This window comes from Falco cherrug, chromosome 1, assembly GCF_023634085.1.
Source record: "Falco cherrug isolate bFalChe1 chromosome 1, bFalChe1.pri, whole genome shotgun sequence".
Lineage (NCBI taxonomy): Eukaryota > Metazoa > Chordata > Aves > Falconiformes > Falconidae > Falco > Falco cherrug.
The window spans coordinates 46,509,718-46,535,347 of record NC_073697.1 but is presented as its reverse complement, the minus strand read 5'-3'; the positions used below and the strand labels follow the sequence as shown (position 1 = coordinate 46,535,347).

Here is a 25,630-nt window from a genome sequence, read left to right as displayed (position 1 = left end):
GGGAGGTGAGGGAATCGCCATCCCTGGGGGTATTAAAAAGCTGTGTAAATGTGGAGCTTAGGGACAGGGTGTAGTGGTGGGCTTGGCAGTGCTGGGTTAATGGTTGGACTGGATGATCTTGAAGGTCTTTTCCAACCTAAATGTTTCTGTGGTTCTGATGTGTAAACAATTAAACACATACGCAACTTCTAACTTTTTTTACAGTAAACCTTAAACCAACCTCCCAGCGTGGGAGAAAGCTTCCTAAAGATTTCTAAAAATCGGGCCAGTCCAAGCTAGCGAATTGTCCTGCATTAGATGCTCAGTTTCAAACTTTATCTGGATCCCATTGTGTTGGTTATTTTATTTGCATTGAATTATGGTCCCTGCCTTGAAGAGCTTACGTGCTTAAGGCAAAGCACAGTATGTGGTTGTACCCATCTGAAAGAATGGAGGAGGAAGGACAGAGGAATTCTAATAAAACATGTTGTTTGAATAGGCCAGCTGTCTGCACAGTTAAGTGATTTTGAGACAATAGTGTTCTTTAAGATCCAAATAAACAGGATAATCCATGACATACTTTGGGCATGGAATATGTACAACTATTTTGGTTTGCAACTTTTAAAGCTACTCAGCAAATCTTCTATTTGTTGATTACTCTAAAACTTAGTTTAGACAGTCAACTATAAGAAAGCACTAGTATTTGATTTTTAGGCTGTATCTACAGACTTAAAATAGGTGTCAGATTAAAGCTTGGTATTTTAAATATTCTTTTTTTTAAAGCTGGGATAAGTGAAACTTACTTGGCTAATTGGTTTAAATTAGCAAATTTTCTAACCAAGCATGAAGCACTGTTAACTGGCCAACAGTTTTGCTGCTTTTCAATTTGCAAATCCCAAGTCTGCTGTAGTTATTCTTATACTTCATTGTATAATGTGGAGGAACAGCTGTAAAATGTGCAGAATGTTCTCAAAGAAATGCTTTACAAAAGAGTGAGAGGCTTCGCTGGCAGACTGCTTCTAATGTGGCATTACCACTTCAGATGAGAAGTTGTGCACTATGGGTTGTGTCTGTATTCACAGTAAAACTTGCAGGTGGTTCTTAAAGGATACTCACTTTATGTATTGAATTAAGATTATTTTTTCCCTTGTACTTTTAATATGAGCAAAAAAAGGGAAACAATCTGCAGTCTGATTTAACTTTATACTGTTTCTAATTTTAATTCTTTCACAGCACAGAATGTGAACACCCATGTCTTGAAATTTTTTCTTTAGTAAGGTATTCTTAATAGGAAAGCATAACAGCCAAATGAAGGACAGCAGTCTTAAGAAGAGATTATCCTGCTGTCTTATTAAAAAAAAAAATAAATTCCCTGCTAGGTTTTCACATTGTTAATCCATTTTGGCTGTACCTTAGGTTGTTCACTGTTACAGGTTTTAATTCTGTGATGGGCCATGCCTAGGAAGCTGTCCCTGTCCCTTGCTAAGAAACACAATGCTGTAATCTTTGAGTATATGGGATTATGTACAGCATTAACAAGGTACATATATGCTGGAATGGCTCATGAAATACTTTGATCTCCATGTTTTTGGAATTTACTACCTTTTTAAAAAATGAATATGTAATTGTAGTGTGAAATCTTGAAGAGCTGGGTATTTATGGCTCATCCTTCTATGCTTGAATTTGATTTGTTGTTTTAAATTCAACTGGGTTTAAAAGAAGGTCTCTTCTTTGCATCTTTCACTTGTATCTTTCTTTTGTTTTCAGAAGAGAGTCCTTGGAAAGCTTTAAATGGGGGTTACCCAATCCAGACTGACACAACAAGGAATTCAGCTTACCCTTTCCCAGTGTGCCCATTCAGCACCAACACTGCCAGTAATGGTAGTCTGCAGTGGCAGCAGGAATCTTCCAGTACATCTATGGTGTCAGGATGGATAAGTGAGTTAAACCTTAACGAAAACTCGGGTCAGCCCTTGGCACCACCAACAAAACGCCATTGTCGGTCCCTCTCTGAGCCGGATGAGCTGGCTCGCTGTCGATCACCGTGGAAGCCTGGCAATTCAAAGGTTTGGACTCCTGTGTCAAAGAGACGGTGTAATAGTGGTGGTAGTGCTACCTTGCAACGCTGTAACAGTCATGGAAGTGCAACCTTACAGAGAAGCACAAGTATCAGTCTGCCCCAAAACATACTGTCGCTAAATAATGTCTTCACTATCACCAGCTTCAACACGTCACCAGTACCCAGACCTTCCTCTGCTAGCAGCGGGTTTGTGGACAGTAGTGAGGGCAGCACAAGCTCGAGTACCCGCTGGAATTCTGGAGGCCCTTGTGACTTTAACCCAAGGCGCCGCCTCTCCCTCTCACAGGAGCACATCACTGAGACGGGAAATCTCTTGCCTTCAGCTAACAGCACTCCCACCTCCACACCTGAGCTCAGCCGGCGTCAGGGCTTGTTGAGATGCCGCTCTCAGCCTTGTGTTCTGAATGAAAAGAAAAGCCGGCTAAAGCGCAGACGGGAGGAGGATGTACGATGGAACAGACCATCATTAGACTTTTTTAAAATGACACGGGTGAGATTTTACTTTCCTTAGTGTATGAAGGGAGCTCTTGCAGAAAGGCTATTCCTAGATAAACTGATTTGTAGTTGTTACAGATTTGCTTGTGTTCTTGTACTGAGACACACAGATACATATCTCTTGCCTTCAGCAGTATAGCAGGCTTCTTATACTTGCTAGTGCTATACACTATAGCAACTTTCTGCTCCTAAAGCCCAATTCTTGAAGTCCAGTCTACTTGATACAGCGTTACAAACAGCTATGAAAAGATGCTTGAGGCAGAGGCCAGAGAAAAAATGGCTAGATTTTAAAATGCAAGGAAGCCATGTGGAAGGGAGGTGGACAGGGTAGCAGAAGTCATGCCACTGTGTTCCTAGAAAACAGCGTGCAATGATTTCTAAGTTGTCTTGGTGCAAATCTGTTTGGTTAAACATCCCCTTACAGTTTGAGTGTTTCTGTAAAGCAAAAGAACAACAATCAAACCTCTATATAAATGAATTAAAGAAGCTGCTAATAAGCAGTCAGAAATAGGTGTTCCAATACAGCGACTGCAGATGCTGTAGCTGAGTGGAGTGGTGTTTTACTCCAGTTATTCAGAATTCTACTTCCCTCCTCGTGTGAGTAATGGTGCAGATTTAAGAACTAGTAAATGTCATGCCTATACTCTGCATGTAATGCAAATGCATGTGCACAGCTCGCTTTTTTAAAGCTTCTGTGTTCACAGAGGCAACTGCTACAGTTTAAAACTGAAGGTGCTCATTTAGTTTATTTCTGTAGATGTAAAATTTGAGTGATATGTTATGGTCAGAGAACACTTTCTGCTTATGAGAATATAACCTTTCAGTAGGTACCAGACTCAGGAGGTTTATGTGAGTAGATCTTTTAAGAGTAATGGGGAGGAGGCAGTTTGCAGAAGTAGCAACAAAAATATAAGGGAGGGGAATAGTTCTGCACCAGTGTCCCTGCATTTCATGCACTGTGCCAAAGAAAAGCTGAATAGGATAGGGTGCTGGCTAAAATGTCATGTCTGTTGTACTTTGGTATTAGTAGACTTTACATAAAAATGTGTAGGAAAAATACTAGTAAGATACTGGAACTGAACTGTTTACTGTGGGGTATTCACAGAGTTAACTAAATTATGTCCACTTTACTAGGCTACAAGTCTGCATGATGGCATCTGTCCTTCTTTTATACTTTTGAGACAACTTAGCTTAAAGGATTTTCTTTAAAAATATGGCGCTTTTGATGAAGCTGTGGGTCAGGTAATTACAGAATGATCTGTTTGCTTATTGGCAAGGTCGGTAACCAGTTCTGTTCTAGGGATGACTAAATGCTATTCTGAGTTTTGATTGAGAAGCAAGTTTACTAGTTAGCTAATCAGATCTTTACCAGTTTCTGTGTTAATCACAGCTGAGATTAGTTTGCTAAGCTACTCCAAAAATATTAGTGGATTTTTCTTTCAACTGCCTGTGTGGTCTAATGCAGGTTTCTGTATTTAAACTGAATGCAAAAATGTAAACCTGCTTGGTTTTTGGCTGGTCTTGCTGTTTGCTGCCTTCAAGCTCTAGAGGTGAGATGCGGTATTTCAGACTTGCAGAATAGTTTTGGTTGCTCAGATGTTATATCTTCTAAATAATGCATGTAATAGTGTGTACGGAGAAAACAAGATATAGTCCCCATCTGCAGGATGTTTTTTCGGCTATTTAGTTTTGCTGCTGAAGAGTACGTGTGACTAATATTCAGCCAGTTATGATCGCTTTATCCTGCAAGACCTATTTGGAAATGATGTCATAAGCAGAGTAGTTTATGCAACAAAGTTCATTCTAGAGTGTCAAGGCCTGATAGGTTTTTTCCCAGCTGTTTCAGTAGAGTCTTGCTATAAAGATACTACTGTGTATTTAATCAAAGGCACAAAGTAGAGTTTGAAAGTACATCAGTTTCCAAACATGCTAAACTTTAATGAAAACATCTGTTTAAAAACTAAGTACTGAAAACATTTGAAGTAAAAATAAAGTTTTCAAGAAATGTTGGGTTTTTAGAATGACAGCTTGCTTACCCATTACATTGTCAGAAATCTTGCGTTTTTTCATAGCTCACCTTTTCCCCATGCCCCAAATCCTGGCAGATATATATGCTTTGAAACTTACATTGTGGTCTTAAACGTTTTTCTCTCAACTTAAAACAAAATACTGCTGTATGAAACATTATAAGCTAATACTACAGAAGACTTGTTTTGAAGTGTCATACAAGGAGATGTGGATGTGTCCAATATCTGCATATAGCTCAGTGAAGATCAGGACTACATTAAGGAGAAGTCCAGTAAGGCCTCTTTCCTGTATTTTGATGGCTCCTTATTGTTTTCAGAAATGCTTTTTCTGCAATTCCAAATGCACTTCAAAGTCAGTTTATGAAAGACCTATGTTGAAAACAAATGCTTTTAAGGATTTTTTGTTCTAAACTGTAGTGCAAATATTTTGATGTCTTCAAATTTTCTGAAGAAGCCGAACTTGTCAAATAGTGCTCAAAACCAGGTCAGTAATTAGATTATTAGTATTGCTTGTGGAGATCTTAAGTCATATTTGACCCATGTTATAATAGAACTGAAGGTGCTGCAGAGGGAGAGTTTATTCTGCTTATTGGGGTGGTATATATTAATAGTGGAGCCACAGCTGTGTGAATAGGGGAGTTTTGGGTCTGCAGCCATTTCTGCCAATGCACTGAAGCCCTCGGAGGCTAGCACTGAAACACCTGCTGAAGCTGCTCAAGGTTTCTCAGCTAGGAATTCTCCCAGGTCTATTTATCAGAACTAAAAGGTTTATTTACTTTAACCTGAAGCAAGTGCTGTTGTATCTGAATTAAAATCTTGAATAGCTGTGGTTGGGTGAAGCTTCACAGGAAGAAGGGTATGAAAAGTGATTTTTGGTTTGGTTTTGGGGTTGTGTTTTTTGCATTAGTGAACTGTTTTTTTTGCTGTCTGAGTTCTGGAAAATGTACTTGGTGATTGCTGCTTCGGTCCCTGCTGATTTGCTAAATATAAGTGCTAGAAAAGCAAAGTTCCTGTTGTTGTTTGTTGCTTTTTATGCTTAGAGTTCATAGGTGAGTAAATTCAGATTATTAATCAAGCCTTACATTCTATCCTTAGTTTCTCTACTTGCTTATCGCTTGCTCCTTCCACTGTTGCCTCTTAAATAAGGCACAAGTTAAAATATTAAAGAAGGAAAGAAATTGGGCAGCTCTTAACACCATAAACTGTTTTTTTTGTTTACTTGGATTTGTTTTTCTTCTTCCATAGACCTTCACACTTTACTTCACTGTACTTCCTGTCTTAGACTTCATGCCCTCTTGGAAAAGAATGTGCCAGATCTTCAATTCTTACTGAGAACGTTACATTAATATTCAGTAAAATGAGTAATTCACGTATATAGAAATAGATTGAAATGATCAGGCGGACTGCTGTACACCAGTGTTTAGTGCTCTCATAGTGCTAAATTCAGAAGCATCTTTTTCTGGACTTGAAGCTGAAAATACAAACTTGTGAAACTTCAGAACTTACAGAACATGAAGACAGCTGTAAAAACAAGTGGATAAGACTGTAGGAAAAGGTAACAAAATATGATAGCTGTTTTCAGCCCCTAAGGATTCAAAATTACTTTCCCTGCTCAGCTATGTATGCAAGAATAGCTGTATGAGTTATGGAACAGCAGAACACAGTATCTATGCCTACTTAGTATTTGTTCGCAATCCCCCAAATATGAAGCTGGCTCTGGTGAGGAGTGTCAGTCTTCCTTGACTGCAGCAGTCATCTGATCACCCTGCCATTTCAAGATGACTGTACATGGCAAAGAGCCTCTTTGGACTTGTGTTCTTCTGCAGCTAATAAACTCTTATCACAGAGCTGCTGCAGAAAAGTAAAGGTGGCATTTAGACTGGTAACTGCATGCACTAGCAGGATAGAAATGTTTCTTTACTGAAGAGGAAACTGTAGGCTTTCAGATGTTCTGCTTCATGAATTATGTCAGTCAATCCTGAGGTGTGACAAGAACAGTCAGGAGGTTGCACATGTCTTTCAGTGTATAAGTGGGTTTTATTGTGACAGTGATATTTAATTCTGTTTCAGATCAAATGCCACACTGTAGTTTGAAGTCTTTCTGGTGTTTAACATTCTTTGCTACTCCCCTCACAATGGCTGTGGTTGTGGGGTTGCAAAAAAAAAAACTTATAAAAGCCCCAAACTTTAACATGTTCTCTGAAGTGGTCTTTGGTCTGTTTAAATAGTTAATACAAAATAGCTGGCTTTATCCAAGCAAGGAGTAGTTTTAACTATTCAGTGCCATGGCATCTCATGTGTTAATATTACACTAGATAAGACAACACAATGAAGAGTTTTAAGGGTCTCTAAACAGTGAAGATACTCAGGGACTGAAGTTGTGATTTCCTAGCACAGGGTGCTTCTGCCACCTTAGAAATGCTTTAAAGTTGTGTGGATTTTACACCAGTGGATTTTCCTAGTACTGAGAGAGATCCCAAGTGCCACAGCAGGTCAGGGGAAACTCTCTAGCCTGGCGCCCTGCCTGCTGGAGAACAGCTGCTTTGAGGCATGCAGGAACAATGGATGTGCAATGTGATACTTCCTCTAGCATGATGGCCTGGCTTATGCCAGTGTGCATCTTGGGGGCTTCAAAGTGTGCATCAGTGGTTGAAACTTTGACAGCTCCCATTAGATCTATGTTCTGTTGATAACTGGTTTTTTTAACCCTTTTTCTTGGATCTTCAGAATATTCCACAACAATTTTAATTTTTGCAAACATTTCATAGTCACCTTTTCCAAACACCTGAATACTTGCTTTCTTGGAGTCTAAGGTCTTGAATCAGCAAAACACTTGGATAGCTTTGATCCTTAAAGCAAATTGATCTTTAATTGTCTCTGCTTTATGATTATTGACTTTATTTCAGGTCACAGCGATGTAGTAGCTTTGTGGATCTGTATAGCAAGGAAGGCTTCTCACAAAAGGCGTCTGAGTCATAAAGACTTGTCAACTCTGGCCAAGTAGCAAGACAAGTATTACTTGGGTATGAGGGTGCACAGAGGGACTAGTTGATGGTGATTTTGACAGCAGCTTGAAATTGTACACACAGTAGTGATGAACAGTGGGAGTGGATAATTTCCCTGAAGGGTGTGATGAGGTGGTATTTTATGAAGGGCAGAACAGATCGGGGTGCTGTGACTGAACTTAGGTCAGATGACTGCTGCTTTTCCTACAGAGACTTTTAGTAGCTCCTGATCTTTTCTGTGGAATCTGTGCACCTGCTTACTCTGATTTTGCTGTGTGGGCCAGTTTGCAGAAGCCAATGTGAATAAATACAAGGGTGAGATGGGATACTAATTACCTTATTCAAGTACCTAAACCAGAGTAACAAAACTTGTGGTTGCTATTTGAGAACCACTAGGCATTCATTTTGTTTTGATGCTCTTTGAGGTCACTGTAATGGTCAGTATGCAGACAGGTAAATGAATTAGCCATGCTGTAGTCTCACAAAGTTTAAGCAAAATAAGGTCTGAAACATTTTCCTTGATGATTTTTGAATCGTTGTCTGGAAAGTTTCCAGGTATGCCTTGTTAGGCATAGTTACAGTAGACATGTTCACTTTGATTATGCTGCAACAAAATGGATTAATGTTCCCAAGCTGTACAAGCAGTGTCAGTGCTGTAAGTAGAACTCTAGTATGGACATAGAAAAGACAGTATCATGTGAGTAGTGTAGTGAAGTAGCTGCTCACTTGCATTAGGCTTTCTCCCAGGCTGCTGTTATAGCATGTGCAAGATAAAGATGTGATATTAAGAGTCCCTTACAATGCTAGCAGAGTAACCTGTGAGTCAAGTCTGGACTGGCTAAAGTAGGTTAAATACTGGCTTATGAAGTTCATTCAAACTGTGTTCTCTACATAGTAAGGATGTTGCTTTAAATAGTTTGAGATGCTTATGTAGAGCTTGTCTCTTACAGCCCCTTCTCAAAAGGGGAACAAGCAGGTTATTTGGGGTAGATATATTTTCAGTTTGTGGATACGGTTAAGTCAGCGAAGGCTGTTCTCTGCCTGCCACGCTACAGTTGTGTAGTGCGACTTCAGGAAGATACTTAATACATTTGCAAGTCTTAATCAATTAAGCTCTTGTGGTACTCTTGCAAGAAGATGTATTGCAGTATCTCTTGGTCAGAATATAGGTCTGGGTTTTTTTCTACCTGTGGATAACACTGCAGTTCAGTGATGCATTGATGTGCATAGACTGCTGCTTCTCAGTTAAAATGACTGGTAAATGTCCTTGCACTGTATAGGGATTTCTTCTGCTTCAGGGTGCCCTTGATGCCTTTGGCTTTTGGAATATGGTTAGTGGAAAATACAATACAGTTGAGCTATATATGTAGTGAAGGATTGGACTGGAGTTGATTGGGATCAATAAAATAGTGGGAAATGTAAATATGAAACATTAGTTTACTAGTAATTTCCCTTTCTGTAAGATTAAGGACAAAAAAACCAATCTAGCCATGAATGAAGCAATTGAGCCAGGGACAGAACTTTGGTTCATGTTTGAAAATTTAAAACTTATTCCTAGGGGAGCCTTTTAACTTCATATTTGAAAAATAGAGCTAATCCTAGCCTACCTTTGCTTTGAAAAACAGTTCTGGGGCCTTGCTGTATGGTGGGTTTTTTTTTCCTTCCCATGGTACTGATTTTTGTGAGTCATTGTAAACAAAGCAAAAGGTAACATGACTTGTATTTGAAAAGCCACAAAGTAATTTAAGCTCAGTGGCCAATGGTCTTGTTCAGAGGAAGGGAGCTAGGTATCAAAATTGTCTGGCTAAGTAACTCAGTGATTTAAATCCACTTTGTGTAATTCTAGAAATAAACTTATAACTGAGAAGAAATAGGCAGCAATGGATCTCAGGGAAAATGTTTCTGCTGTTTGCCTATGCAATGTACCCCTACATACAAGAAGCAAAAGACTTCAGTATTTCTAAAGTGGTTTTTTCCTTTAAGGGCAACCTTATAATTTGGAGGACAAATGTCCGAATGGTGGAAGTGGATACAATAAGATACTTGTAGGTTTTGTAAGCTTCAGCAGAGTGAAAATAAACTACTTCTATGCTTGCAGAATTTTGAATAATGAAATGCCAGTCTGCTAGATGTTAGTCAGGCTATTATACTTACTCATTTTTAGAAGCTCGAGGATTGCGAAGATCAGGAAGAACCTCTTTTTGGAGAGCAAGAGGTATGTGGAAGTTTGGAACAGTTTCTTGAGGTTCCTACTCTCCTGTAGTATTTACAAAAGGGAGAGACTTTTTGCACAGACATCAGTGATGACCAGTGACAGTCCCAACACCACTGGCATTGGTGAAGCAGCACACTCGTGAACTTTGCATCTGTCCCTGGCTAACAGATGTCTGGTAAACTTCCAAGTATTTTGACTTGGATTGTATATTAAATTGGCATATTCAAAGCTGAGCAGTATGCATCTATTATGTAGTGTGAGTGAGTGCCTCCCATACCCTCAAATGAAATGAAAACTAACGTACAGCAGTTTGAGTTGATGTTTGTGTGAGTGACTACTTACATTTGACTTACTATCAATCTGTAAAAACGAACTGTGGAAATAATGTGTGAGGAAAGATGTTTTAAGTAATCTTATCTAATTCTCTGATGCACGATTACTTCCCACAGTATATATTTTTCCATTATTTGGTCTACTGTAGCCTTCTAAATGCCTCAAAGTATATAGTATCCTTAGGAGATAAGGAGCCTTTTGTGGGAAACAAGGGCAGTTTTGCTTAAGCTGTAAAACTCATTCAGACTCACTTAAGATAGTGGCGTGTATTTTTGGATCTCTCCTACTGTCATGATAGTAATTTCTGGAAATAAAACTTTAAGCTTCCTGGTTCTCTCGTTAATGAAAACGTATGCATAGTCTGTATTTGAAACCAGCTTTGTAGGAGTGGGAGGAGGAATAGTAGATACCAAATATGGAGTCTAGGGACTGGGAGTCTGTATTTGGTTATTCCTTTCTGTGTTATGAAAATGTTAGGAATGATAGTGATTTTGTGTGGAATATTTTTTCCCATGAGTTACAGAAATTATACAAGCAGTAGTTTTTGCTATAAGAAATAATAGTCAAGTCCTCAGAAAGTTCTGCAAGAAGCCATAGGGACTTGAGTAGACAAGCTAAAGTGTTCAGCTAGATCTCCATTTCCAGTCAAACATTTAGACTATTCCTTTAAGTTATGTCTCTTAATTATTTAAAGCTCTTCAAAGTACTCCAGTAAAATAGGTTAATGAAAAAATTAATACCTTGTGAAAGTGATGAACCTTCTCAGTCATCTGTTTACTCTTTGTGAAAATGCTTGTGTTGAAGTTCTTGTTAAAAAAAATCAACTGCTGTTTTCAAAACCTAAAAAAGAAAAAAAATTCCTTTAACCTGTATTGCATCAGAACAAAAAGCCTGTATTCCTGTGATCTGCAGTGGTGTGCATTAGTAAGTGGACTTAAACTCCAACTATATTTTTTTTAAAAAACAACAAAAAAGCAAACCAACATAATTTTATTCTATGCTGTTATACACCAATGCGTGTGTGTGTGGGGAGGTTATACAGGGAGATGTCTAGTTCAAATTGTGTTTTTCTTCTCAAACAAGATCCTCCAAGGGGCATCAGCAGTAACTTGACTCGGAAAAGCCAGTGCTGATTTCTGACTTGAGGAAGGCAAGCTATTCCCTCTGCTAGCTCTGTGCTTCTGCTTGGGGTACGATATGTTGGGCCTGTTGAGCTAGGAATTTGTTCCTGTATTTGAATTCATGTAGCTTAGATATTACCTGGACTTGTTAGCATTCTTCTGAACTTCTTAATCATGTGTAACATCTAGTGTTTGTCTCTTGCTGTGTCCATTGCTTGAGCAGGAACTTGCTTAGACAGCAATAGTATTTTCAGAGAGACACTGAACTTTTATGGAGTATGCATTTATGGCAGAAGTAGTTCACATAATGAAGACAGCTTTTTACCCTTGTTAAAAATCTCTGTTACTATCTGACAATCAGTTAAGAGTTTGGATTTTGTCATTTCAGGCATCGTTGTATGACTCTTCCATCCTTCTAAACCTAAATAGATGAACTGGACATCTGTTGTGTGAAAGTAATGTAGGAAGTCTCTAAATTTTTCTATTTCAGGAGTGACTTTGTTAACATCAGTTAAAAGGCTTATCTAACTACATAGTTCTTACTAACACTGTAATGTTTGAAAACTGATGTTTGTTTTGGATAAGCAAGGTTATCTCCAGCCCTTTCCAGATGGTTTTTAATAGGAGGTGCTTGAAAATTTTGAGATTTTTTTAAATCTGGGTATTGTAAGTTTAGACGTTGTACCAGGTAAAATCAGAATTACTCTTGTACAAAGACCTGAGTCTTTCAGCAAAATGTGTATAGCAGCCTAAAGACAATCTTTGTGCCATGGCTGACTTTATAGGAGGGGTTGGGCAGCAAATGTCGGGAGCTTTTACTGTTGATGGGGAGGTGCAGAGGCTAAACATGGTTTTAGCTCTTTGGTGTGCTGTGATGAATTCTTGTGGAAGTGAGAAGAGTCTACATTCCTAAAATGAAGTAAGGTACTGATATTAGATTATACCATTCTTTCAGAGGGAAGTAAACATTGTGCGAGCCTACCCAAAATTTGGCTGTGAAAAAGGCAGGTCAGGTTGTAAGTTAATTTGACAGTGAATCTCACGAAGTTTAGGATACCGGATGGTGCTACAGTGTGTAGCTACTGAACTGGCTTGTCTGAGCTTTTCATGTAGAACTTGTGGGCTTTAACTGAGTGCTTTTAAGTAACATGTAACTCTGTTCCAAATGGGGAAAAAGTGCTGTGGATTTAATTATCAGAGATACTGCCCTGTGCAATTAACTTCCCTTTTGAACAGCCTTATGTGAACCTTTATGCTTGCAATACATGGAGTTGACAGTGTAAGTTGTAGGGGTTTCCTGGCAGAACAATGCTAACTTAAGAGTGCGGTTATTGCAAAAGCAAGGTGTGGGAGACTTTAGCAGCAGAGTGGGTTGATGAGTTTAGATCCTGTTTGCTTGGTGATACATGTTGAGTCCAACAAATTAAACTGGCAAGAATGCCTGGTTTTTGAGGCTTTCAGTATTTCTTTTCCTTTATGAAAAATAACTTCTTTTAAAGTACAAGCATCTCTGATAGCAATTGGTTTACTATATAAATTTCTTGAACATTAAGGATGCCCTTTTTTCCAGCTGTATTCAACTGTATAACTACCTGAACTTTAATCAAAGACAAAATGAGATGCTGAAACTACTTCTTGTCAAGTTCCTCCAAATTTTCTTTGAATCTGGGATGTAATTGAGATTGAGACTCCCCCCTGCCCTGTTTAAGAAGGTGCTTATTGGGAACTCGAACTAATTTTTTTCCAAAAAGTTGTACAGGAAAAATTTTAAATTTACTTTCCTTGTTCTGTATTACAGTTCCTTATTCATCACTCACCTTAATTTTTTCCTTTTTTTTTTAGGTAGGTGAAGATGTGCTAACTGTAAAACACTTCATTCTTTTTCACTTCCAATCTTGTGTAATTTTAGCTTGGGTTCTCCAAATACTTTAATTCTTATGTTGGTATTTTAATGATATTCTTAAGCAAATGCCAGTGTGCAAGGCATTGGTGATAATGCATTATCTTCTCTGAAGCTGTGATCATCCTGTAGCATGTTAGTGTTATGCAGTCCTTTAGTCTGCTTTGAAATTACGGAGGTTTTGGTTATAGAAACCACTTCATTTGTTTTTCCCCTTCCTCACTCCCCTTCCCTTGCCACCCCTGTGGTTTGAGTTTTGTATGAGGACGACTCAGGAAGGGAAGGTGAATTCCTTTTCCTTGTTTTCCTCTTTCAAATACAATGGTGATTACAATGTCTGTATGAAGCAAGGATATATTTTGGTAATAATGTTTTGTCTTAAAGCAAGTGAGTCATCTTCTGACTGCCAAGCTTCAGAATATGACAGTCCTGAAGAACTTTCCATGTGAGGAAGCCGTAACAGATTTGTGGGTTGGCTAATGTGTAACAGATATGTGTCCTGCTCCTGCTAAGCTTTAGTATCTGACAGGTATTTTGCCTTTAAGTGGGATGGCTTAAAGAAAGATTTTCCACCCAGTTCATAATTAGATCTAATACATGAAGCCTTTAAATGCCAACTCTTTATATTGTGGTACAAAACCAATGTGAATTGCTCTCACAGGGTTACCTGCTGGGTTTTTTGTTCACTTAGTCCTTGTGAAGTTACTCTAGGGTAGTAAAGATTATTTTTTAATAGATTACACTTTAATCATTGTTATAGTTTGGGAGGAGAGTGATATATTTTGCCTGTATCGGCATGCATGTAACACTAACTTTGTTTTTATTTCGAATGAGCAGGAGAAATATCCTTGATATATTAAAGATTATTTTAAACTTGAAGTAGAGTTAAGGTCACCTAATTATTTTTGAGATAATTAACTTTATATAGCTTTACCTTAGTTTAGAAGTATTACAAATAATCACTTCAGCATGCTGGAAGTTTCTAGCTGGCAGTATTGGGCTTCATTTGAGTAGCCTCTGGGGAGCTTAATCATCAGAGCTCACATTGTCTATTAAATAGGAGAGTCTTGCCCATAGCACTTAATGGCTCTGCTGGACATGAGTGGTCTTCTGAACGAATCCATGCTATTTCAGTGCATCTGAAGTTGTTCATGTGTAGCTCTGCGGCTGGTATAAAACTAGTAAAATTCCTCTATAGTCTTATGTTACTGGTGAAGATCCTTTGACACCAAAGCTGTTAATTTTGGTAACTTCTCCAAGGAATGGATATTTTGAGAAGTAAGGCCTTTCAAAATAGGTGTCTTAGAGCAGGAAAGCTTTTCCTAAGAGCTCTGGGGCACAGCTGAGGCTTGTATAGTTTCAGACTTGGAGGACCAAGTGTTGAAATCAATGACAGATCCTTCAGCCAGGACCAGCAGGTACTGTGTGCTGAGACCTTCAGCTTCTACCAAGCTTGAATTTTAACTTTTTCTTTATCCAGCCCCACCCCCGCAATCCTGTTCTAATGAACAGGCCCAGTTAACTGGTTTTATTGTGGTGTCAGTACAAATACCTGAAGATGAATTTGCAGTTTGCCAAGTTGCTGGAGACAATGCATGTCTTGAATCTGATGCTTTTACCTCTTCCTGTCACAAATAAGATGAATTTACCTAGACAGCCAAAAAAAAATAGGAGAGTGGGGATGGAATTGGTGTCTCTCTAGGGTCTGCAATTCAGGGACATCAGAGCTTAAGTAATCCAGGTCCTGTGTAATTCTCCCCTTCATTAGGAGGGTGAAGCTCCTTTACTTATAGCTCTAATTGCTAATTAAGTCCTTCATTTGTTAGAAGTAGCTTTTTAGGTTGAGTAATATTAGAGGGGAATATTTTTTCCAATTCTGCACCGTAAATGATCTTGCAGTCAGGAACAGATTTAAGTTTTTTGTACTGAAACAGAACTGGTAACTCTGTTCCAAACCAGAGTTGTACAGGTTGAAGTTTGTCAAGAAGTGGCCTTGTGGGGTTTTCTAACCACAGCAGACCACTTACCCTAGTTATTTTTCAGAGACAGATTACTGTTTCTCTTACCTTGAACATTGTTGCCTGAAGGGGTTAGTCTGATGGTTTGGAGAGCCTCAAGTCTCTGCCTCTTACTGTTGAATTTGGATGATATTCTGCCCAGCTGTGTTCTAAAAAAAAAATAATTTAACAACATAGGTAATGGAACTTGAAAAGCTCCTTCGGTAACAGGCCTTGAGAAAGGAACCTTTCTGTAGGCACGTAAGCCTTTTTCTTCTAGGATGAATCTTACATGGTACAAACCTAAAGTATTTAATTGTTCTACTGGGAATCAACATTTTTGTCAAATGGCAGTTAAGCATCCTTACAAATTACATGTCTGTTTATTTGAAATAGGCAAGCCAGCATGATGTCTCCTGACTATTTCCACATGGTCTAAAAAGTTGTTTCCCCCCAGAGTGTTGCCAGTTTCTTTCCCCATTGCTGGATCTGTGTGTGCCTGCATGTGCTTATGTTTTATAAGGAAGTTGTGGACTATTTGCTGCTCTAAGCTCTCTTTTTGGAGGGAGGACAACAGAACTGAATGCTGGAAGCAGGAGTAATTCTTTTTATATTACTGTGTGAGACCAGGTTGTGTGCTGAATTAAGTAGTTGAGACAGCTTGCCACTCTTCAGGTTCTGCTTCTTGTGTATTACTGTTCTAAGTCCCTTTTGGCTTTGCTTTGAGTTGTCTTTTCTGCTCTGCCTTTGCTGCTTTTTGTTTAGGGATTTTTTGAGTTCTTTGGTCTGGTGTCAAAATCCTGTTTAGATTCCCTTGTAGAGAATAACAGTCTAGAAAACCAGCTGTGCCTTCTGGTTTTGAGCATTGCTAAATCCTGCTCTATTTTTATTGTAGGAGTAAGAAATACCCTATACTTTCTACCAGAAAGATCTGGTAGATTTGAGTTCTCTGATCCTTTTCTGTGGGGTGGCATGACCAACAGATGGGTAGTATCTGCAGTTCCTGTAGAAATGCACTGAGCTGGTCTTGGACTACTGTAGACACTGCCTTATGTGAATTATTGAAACGTTGCCTGACCAGTTAGGCTTGGTATCTAGTGACCTTCACACTTGCTGGATGGCTTAACTGTAGCCATAGCATATTTGAGGGCCAGGCCTCAGTGTCAAGCATCTGTGCAGCGATGTGAACTCCCTCAACAGTGCAGAACTGTTTAGGTTGGAAAAGACATTTAACATAGAGTCCAACTATAATCCCACCCACAATTCCCTCCCGGACAGTACTGTTGTAACAGAAGGGTCATCCTTCCAGTATCCAAATTGGCTCAAATGTGATCATCACTTATTGAAACAGCACTTGTTATGGCTTGTACTTGTTTTTTTCAGTGAACCTATTTCCACAATAATTGTGGTTCTGAACCTCTAACATTACCATATTAAATGGTAATCCACTTAACATGGTTCTGGCTTTTTCTGTCTTAGCACATATTCTGAAAAATACAAAGACCTTTAGGGAGCCATGATGTAAGTTGTAAAAGTAGGATGTATGGCACAGTCAGCAACCAGATGAAGTAGCAAAAGGGTAAAAACTTCCCCAAAATTCTGTTCCCAAACACAATTTAGGGGTGTCTTTTTTTTTTTATTATTTCCCACTGTCAGCAGTTTGACATCTGGAAGTTAATGTCTTAAAGCTCTGGGTTATAAAAAGCATACTTTTGTACTTCAGGAGGGGGTGCTGGCATCTGAGGGGGGAAGGAACGAATGTCCTTTGCAGCCTTGCTAGTTTATGCTCTTTGGCTATGAGTAGTTCTTAATGCCTGTATTCTAATTATTATTTTCCTGAGCAGCACGATTTGTAGGACTGATGTTCTTGAGATGGCCTTTGGTTTTGAGTGTCTTAAGCATAAATGGTGTTTCTCCTTCAGGTGTGAGTCTACTGATACATGCTATACCTTCTACCTTGGGAGTTCCTCATGCACCTGTGAAATAACTTCAGTTCAGATTCTTGTTCTCCTGAGTAGTGATGAAAGCAGTTGCCAGTCACACGATGCAAAAATCAATATACTGCAACTGAGTGGCAATGTGGGGTGTTTCTCTGTCCCAGTCAGAGTGCCACAGTAACTTGTGGGAGTAGCAGGAACTGTGACCTAAATAGGAAAGAGATTCAAACTAGTGCTACAACATATTGTCTTGCAGAGCATAACAAGTGACAGGTTTGGGACACTTTGAATTTCTGCTCTGTTTATTTTGAAAAGACCTTTTTTGCTTTGATATCTTATGGGAAAGACTGCAAACAGTGCTCCTTGGCTGCTTTAGCTGCTGTCATACATGTTTTTTTCTTCTGTTGTGGTGAAGACCTTCCCTTATTACGAAAGAAACTTCATATTGTGCCTCCAGTGGTGGGGGATCATTTGATCTATATCCAATCAGAGCAGGGGTTAAGTCCAGTTTTGTGGTGATAATGTAGTTTGTAATGCATACTAGTGGTTTTTAGTTACAGCAGTAAAGTAACAGGTTTGTACTTGGAAACTGTAAAACTGAGCATTACAGAGAAGGAAATGAAGAGGAATGGCAGGATGTTGAAATACATTTTTAGTGAACAGTCATATTTGTAATAACCTCTAATCTGTAAGAACAAACCTCAACTGAACTGTTAGCGAACTATGTTCTTGTTAACTCCCTCTGCATTAAGGCTTCTTCCCCTTCTACATATTCATTTCAGATCAGTCATATTTAAATTCTTTAATGTGATTCATGCCTACTTTGATTTGTTTTGGTTTTTATCCCTCCTCTATCTGAAAAGGCTGTGTGTACATAGAGTAAGGCATAGGGTGATACTCCATTCCCTAACAACTAAGGTAAATGAATTACTGATACTCAAGTGCTTCAGGTGGTGTGAAGTTTTTTATATTAGACTGTAGTGTCTGGATTCTTGCTTCTCAAACTTAAATTTTAGGTGCTAGAAGCCTGAAAACTAGTAAGCAAGATATTCTGGAGTGTTTCTCAGAGTTGAGTATGCGTGAATGACTACTAGTGATGCCTCTTTTCCCCTTTTATTTTCTGGGTTTAGTGCACATTTTGTTTCCTTTAGGAAGCTACATGGATCGACTAAATGCACTAGTTTCTAGTTAATCTATTAGTTTTCTCTTTCTGTACTCCATACAGTTCAACAGAGCTTGGGACAGCTTCCTTTTATAAATGTTTCTGTTCACTTTTTTCTAAAAAGAAATCTTGCGTAGGAGTGCTAGTCTGTCACAAAGGCTGTTTAAATGTTGGTTCCTTGTTACTTTACTGTAGTTAAGGTAGAGCTCTCGGAATACATTTTATTTTGTACTAGGCTGCTTTCACCCTTCACTTACCAACTTGTGTTCAAAGTGTGGGTTTTTTGTGTGTGATCTACTTAGATTCAGAGGTTTATTATAAGCTTGTTCTTGTGTAACACTCCCCACCCTACCAGTTTCTCTTTTGCAACTGTCTTGGTTAGGCTTAAATTCTGTAGAAACATCAAAATACGACTAATATGAGTTTAAGTGAAACTGGATTTTAGTGTTCATTCCCAACACAGTTGACTTATTCTTTGTGCCAGTTTTCTAATACGAGGTTGCAAGAGGGATCTTAAACTTAGTCATGGCTGATTATATCACTTGTCCTTATGTGAGTGTGTTCTCTGGAGCTGGTTCTTTAGCTCTTCATTACCAATTGATCCCTCTACAGTACGTACATTTAGAGAACAGTTATTGCTGATTATCCTTTTCTCTGTGCTAAGTAAAACAGGCTCTTCTGAAGTAACATTTCTGTGAATCTTTCCTACCTCTACCTCCTGTCTTGAAATGCTGTAATTTTTTCCTGCTTTGGGTCTGCTTTTGCTTTGTTCTGTCTCCTTTTACGGCTGTATTGTGTTGGTGACTGCAGTCACTTGTTTTTCATGTCCTGCTCTGACCCTTCCAACTGATGAATTCCTCATGATGCAGTTTGATAGTGTGACCTTGTGCTTTTCTATAAATGTGCCTATGATATCATTTCAATCAAGTTCCTGAATATTCCAGCCTTCCCTTATGTGGTTGATGCCACTCAATGTTAACTAGCGAAGTGCATTAGTACAATGTACTCTTTTGGGCTTTTTTCTCCCCTTCTTAACCAGTCCTCAGATGCATCATCTGTAGATGGCCACTTCTTTGTGCAGTTGTTTTGTATGTTGATTAGGTCTCACTTCTATATGAGGTTCTTGCTATTGCTGCACTATGTCTGGCAAAATTAACGTATAATCTTTTAGCTGTTTGAGGTAGATGGCGTAAGAGTTGAGAGCAGGTTTGTGTCTCATTGGAGGTAAACATGCCAGTGCTGTTAAGTACATAAAACTAGAAAAGCCATAGTTCTTCTAAAACCATCTGATCATAATGACCACTGGATGGGCATTGAGGTAAACATTTAAGAGAAAAATATTCTCCTCTGGACTTGTTTTTCTACATACTTTTGTAGAGTAAGCAACTGAGCTTCAATGCTTAGTTTATTTTTTGTAGGCAGATCAAGTTTGTTGCTGTAAGGGTTTTTAATACAGACTATATCTTGATGTACGCCAAGCACTGTTGTCATAGTATGGTTTTGGAGAACTAACCTTTTTCCTTTTGGGATAAGGCGTAGCTTCTGAGGCTAGTTGTGTCATGCTGTTGTTATGGGCCCCCTTGGACTAAAGTCTGGTTGTTTAGCAGCCTTGCCTATCTTGTGTATGGAAAAGTGTTTTAACCTGCTTTGACTGTATCAACGAGGGTAAGTAGAATGTTAAGAGTTACAATTAATTACTGTGCCGAGAGGAGGGTGTGATCCCTTCAGTTCTAAGGGGTTGAAGATGTGCCAGAGCTGAGGCTTTTTTCTGGAGCTATATTCTGGCTTAGGTCTGTTTCTTTGGATAGCAGAAATGGGCATGTGCAAGAAAACAGAATTAGTACTCATAATTCAGATACAGTTCAGAGGCTTTTAAAAAACTTTTTCAAGTCTCCACCCAAGAAACTTCCTGTGAAATCAGTACACACAGAAAGAGCATAAGGAGGTCCTAGATTTTAGCTGGATTAGTGCAGAAGACTCATCTTTTTGTGGGGGTTTTGATGTTCAGGAAGACCTTTTGAATTCAGTGCGGTATATAAACATATCAGAAAAAATAACTTCCTTGAAACTTTTGTCTGTAAGACTACTTCAAGTATAAATTACTGCTGTGGATTTTTGGTGAAAGACTAAAATTGGCTTACAGCAGCTGCAGCTGCAGTCCTGATAAAAATTGAGGTTTTGTTGCTGAAATTACAAGGGTGAAGACTTTTGTGTATTTGTGGAGGGGAGCTTCCAACTTCAAAACCAGAAAGGCTTAAGTTTCCAAAAACCTAGGGGAATCTTTTCAGTATTTTAGAAGAATTATCTGGGAGTAGGCAATATCAAGAAGGCCTATAAAGTTTGTGCCGCCCTTTGGTGTGGTGGAAGGGGGAGAGCGGTAGAAAGGACACACAATGCTAATATGCAGTCTGTTGGTTAGGATTTTGAGTGCTACTGGGAAATCCCCACATAGATTCCAGAAGTCAAATAGTCAGATGAATGAGGTTTTTACTGTGTGTTTTGAAGCAAAGGATTAAATTTTCATGAAGTTCTTTATGACACGAGTCAATATGGTCATTTCAGGCAAGTCTATATAAAAGAAAATGAAGAGGAGTAAATGAGACTGAAGTTCTTCTAAGTCTTGCTAGCTTCTTTCTGTCTAGATGTTAGGGGTTGTCCACCTTTCTGTGCAAGCAGAGACCAGAAAATTAGTTATTCTAACATGCTTTTCTTCAGGTCCTGGAGTCTTGTTTTTCTTAGTTCTTGCATAATTCCAATTAATTCATTTTTATGTACATGTAGCAGAAAACTGGTTACAAACTTGCTCATCAGAGATTGAAAGTATCAGTTTGGGGTGAAAAATGCTTGTATTTGGGTAACACAGGGTGAAGTTAGGACTCCTGTTGTTTTGGTACCAGGAGATGTTGCAGCTTTTTTCTAGGTGACTAGCTGTTGTCATGGTTAGTTTCCCTGCACTGTTCCCAGTGTTGGAGCTCACACCATAGATTTTGAGGTTACTTTGCCATGTGAACACATCTGCTGTGTTGTGTATCTGACTTCCAGGAAAATACTTTGATCAGGCATCACCTGTCTAGTTTAAATAAGCAATTAAATAGATCAAATAAATATTTGCATTAACTAGCAAATAAGATGGTACCATGGAGATTAGGTCTATTGTAATAATGAAGTGATGCAGAAGAAATGCAGCTCCTGAACAGAAGTTTTTAACTCTGAAGTGCAGTGGAATGTAGTCCAAGATGAAATCTAATTTCTAGTAAGAGTCATATAGGATATATGCAGGATAAGGAGTAGATATTTGTCTCTGTATTAAGCTTAATTTTGCTAGGTCAAAAGATGTATCTTGCTGACAGTGTATTTTTGATAAACCTGTAGTGACTAAATGTGTACTTTGACTTTAAACAGTAAAACTGCAAAAATGTGAAGAGCTTGTCTTAGGCCAAGCTTTTTGGAGTCTCAGCTGTAGCACCCTGTATGAAAGATGAACCTAGGTAGCTTTCCATTAGTGGGTTTTTTTAAGTTGCCGTACTGGTATGACACACTTCATCCCCTAGCAGCCTTTTTTAAGATTTTTGAACTTGCAATAAGTAAAAATAACTTGGAACTTGGCTCATTTGGTGCTCTTTGAAATGACTGTTCCATTAATCTGGATGTCTGCTTACTAGTGCTTCCAGTTTAACTGCCTTCATATAGCTTTGAGAAAACAGCAGACATCCTCAGTTTTTAAGATGGACTGTTTCTGCTTGCTCCAACAGCATACTAAGCAGCCAACGCTGGGGTTCTGTGTGCTTCTAACTTCATTATTAATGTGGCAAGCTTGTAAACTTTGACCAAATACCTAAGTGCCAAAGTGCTCAAACTTATATATAAAAACTGATAAACTGATCTAAAACTAAAATGCAATTTCAGTGAATATTTTTTAAATGCAGTTAAAATGTTTTGGAGCAAATCTTGACAGGTCGTTTACTTTTTTGATCCAAAATCCTTTCTTCTGGGTATTATAAAGAAGGATGGTAGGGGAAACAAAAATGCAAAATACTTCAGAAACTCAAAAAGGAGAGAGGATCAATTTATTTCACACTTCTGCAGCTTCTTGAACAAATTTGTCTTTCTCTAACCTAGGACCATTGCTTCCAGCTGCATGAAAGCCAGCGAACTAATCTGAACTTGTTTAATTGAATTTTCCTTAATGCACGATATACAAGATGATTTGACAAGTTAATCTTTAGACTTATCAAACATCTTTCTCCTGTCGTAGGGAAACACCCTCTTGTTTTAATTTGAAAACAGCTCTAACATTCTTTCATGCAAATTATTTTGCAGTATCAACAAAGGAAGCTTGGTCTTTAGAAATGTTTTTTCCCCTAATCATAGCTTCAGTTTGACAACGTATTGTTTTAAGTGGACAAATTGTAGCAAGGTCCTGTGTATATACAACTGAGTTGAGTCTTGCCTATATAGCACAATTCTGTGAGGAAGGGTGTGAGTTTTGAAGGACACAGTGACTATTGTGGAATAGCTGAATATAGACACCCTTCTAGTGCCTTTTCCCAATTCTTCCTCTGTAGGTGCAAACCCATAGTCTTGTCTGTGTTCCTCTAAAAAAAAAAAATAAAAAATATGAAGGAGCTTGTCTTAGTATCTCAGAGGGGAGCAAAAAAGGAGCCTCTTACTCACATCAGTAAAATGTTTGAATGTGAAGTATCTCTAGCACAAAGGGGTGGGTCTGCTTTTTTTCATGATGTAATAGGAGAAAATGTTGAGTTACACTTTGGAGGCCTGTTGAAAATTGCTTAATTTCTTTCAGTATTTGCTGTACCCCAGCATTCCAGGTGTTGTTATGTAGTTTGCCTTGATTGGAAATATCAGTGTTTAAAATTTTACACGCAGAATTTTTGTGTAACTGTCTATCAGTAAAAAATTAGCTTTTTTATTTCATTTTGCAAAGGACATGGTGCTTTTTGCACAGGATTCAGTGCAGTAGGAAAAGAACATGCCATACATATTGTAAGGGGAAGGAGGAATGGTACATATCGCTGATAATTGGGTCTGCATCAGTACAGAGGCTTGGCTCTGTGTGTGTCCTTTTGGATGCTCTCACACTTCACTGAAGCCACTAGTATCTTCTGTGAGTCATGGATGTGAGTCTCTTCTCCCACCTTGTCCTTACCCAGGAAGTATGTATGTGGCAGGAGGCCACTTATTAAAAAACTTTGTCTGGCTTTTGACCTGCTTAAGAAACTGCCTTGCTTCAGCCTAGCCTGAATAGTAAAACCAGAGGGCATGTAGCCTACACAGTCCCTTTTCTCGTGCAAGAGGTACAGTAGTTGGTCACAACTCAAACCCCATACATGATTGCTTGGGCTACCAAATACACACATGTTTTGTGTGAACACAGAATTTCAGAGCCTTTAAAACCGGGGTCAAGCAATTTTAGCTGTGCAAAGATATTGTCCTTTGGGGAGAGGTTTTTGCAGATTGCAGGTTTTCTTCAAGCTGGCTTGTTCATACTGTATGAAGCTACTTTTTTTTTTTAATTTGTCTAGTTATATTTTAAGTGTCTCGGCTTTCAGTTGTTTTACATTGATCAGTATGCACTTTGGCTGTCTTCTGCTTCTTACTGTTAACAAGCATTAGTCAAGGAGAGCTTTGTGATATTTGCAGTAATCAAACAAGAATACTGTGGTGTAAATTGTTTAGCAGGAGTAAAGTTCTTTTGAACTTGCTGAGCAACTTGATTTCAGGTAGTGTGTTAAAACTTGTCCTTTTTTAAAGGTACACGTTATAAGAGATTGAAATAGTAGGTTAAAAAAAAGATATGAAGTAGTATTACGATGTACAAGTAGTATGAAAGATCTTAAATGAGATCTTAAAATGCATGTGACAGGTGCCTTGTGGCTTAACTGTCATGTCCTATTTTGTAGTGTTTCAAGGTTACTTATAACTGCTATAGCGTGTGCTTCGAGTGGCAGAAGTCAGATGTGCTTGAAGCATAGTCAACACAGAGCCTCACTGGAAATTCTTCAATAATAGAATTGATCTGGAGGCTGAGACTCCTGATGTGCTCTAAATCCTTAAAATGTAAACTTAGCGTGTGGGGATGTTTTTTTGCCTTCTCTCCTTTCAGCTCTTATAGTTTACTTTTGTGTAATAGCTTGCCTAAGCAGGTGTTTTTTGAATGTTATTCACTATACTTGTTTTAAGGATACTTACCTGAATCAAAGTATGGTCTTCAATGTTTCAAAGTGGTTGTATACCACTAAGTGCTCAATGCATAGCAGTCACTGTGTTAAGCACTTAAAAATATTATTTGGATAGGGTATGTAGCCCTTGTAACTTGTGTGAGTGTTACTATAGAACCAGAAATCATTTCAAGTTCAATTACCAAGGCTTATTAAAATTGCATGTCCCAGAATAAAAACCTTGCTTTTTAATTTTGTAAAGCTCATGTAGCTGGCACAGGAAGGTATGTTTTCAGGGCATGCAAGTGTGTGGTTGGGTTGGTAAATGACCCTTAAGCTTCTTAAATTTAAGTACTTTGTACTTGTGTACTAAATCAGGTGAGTAGAAATGAATTAATGGGACATAATGATACAAAAATACTTAACTTTGCAGTGGAGTGTTTGACCTCTAGACTCACCTCAGATTTATAACTAAAGAATTATATACACTTATGTTGAAATACACTATCTTCTGCTATTCATATTCTAAAATAACTGAATTCCTTCTGCTGTCCCCTCTCTGAGAGGGGGTATCTCCTGGAGAGTTCAAAAAACAGTGTGAAGAAGTAAGACTCTTCTGTTGTCTCTGTTACTGAGCCCAAGCTACTTGTAACTGCAGAAAGCATAGACCCTTGGTAGTTAAGTAGCTATTAATGATCTTTAAGTGGCTTGAGTATACTGGAAAGAACTTAACTGATCCCTATCTTTTGATGAGCTATGGAGTTCTTAATTGAGATCCAAACTATTTGGTTGCTAGCCTATCCCTGAAAAAAACCCCACCTTCCAAACTCAGGTTAGCTTACCCCTGCACTATGATATTTGAGCTCTGCAGGAAGTGGGCAGCAGAAAGAATTCAGTTGTTTTAAGATAAACTCAAGTCAACCAGTACCTAGATGTCAAGTGTAATGTTTTTGTTGTCTTGTAGTGATACAGTCTGATTTCAAAACTAATTTGGTTAAGCTTTAGGGTACACTTCGATCTAGTAAGAATGTCATATTCTGGACTGTTTAAGGGGAGTAGAAATCCACAGTGTAAATGCATACTTGCAATACCTGGAATATGCATCCACTTCTGAAATCTTAACTGCTAAAGAGCTTGAATCCCACATTCTAGCTTAAGTATAATAAACTTGTTCAAAAGGTCACCAAATGCTTGTAGTAG

The 25,630-nt window shown here is 38.5% G+C and overlaps 1 protein-coding gene across 1 annotated transcript in view; it reads left to right on the top strand.

Moving 5' to 3' along the window:
- The window catches only part of FAM53A (family with sequence similarity 53 member A), a 74,057-nt gene that overhangs the window by 32,285 nt on the left and 16,142 nt on the right, over positions 1-25,630 (top strand). The window contains exon 4 of the mRNA XM_055702512.1: positions 1,747-2,549. Within this exon, the coding sequence (XP_055558487.1) occupies positions 1,747-2,549 (803 nt within the window). The remainder of the gene's footprint in view (positions 1-1,746; positions 2,550-25,630) is intronic.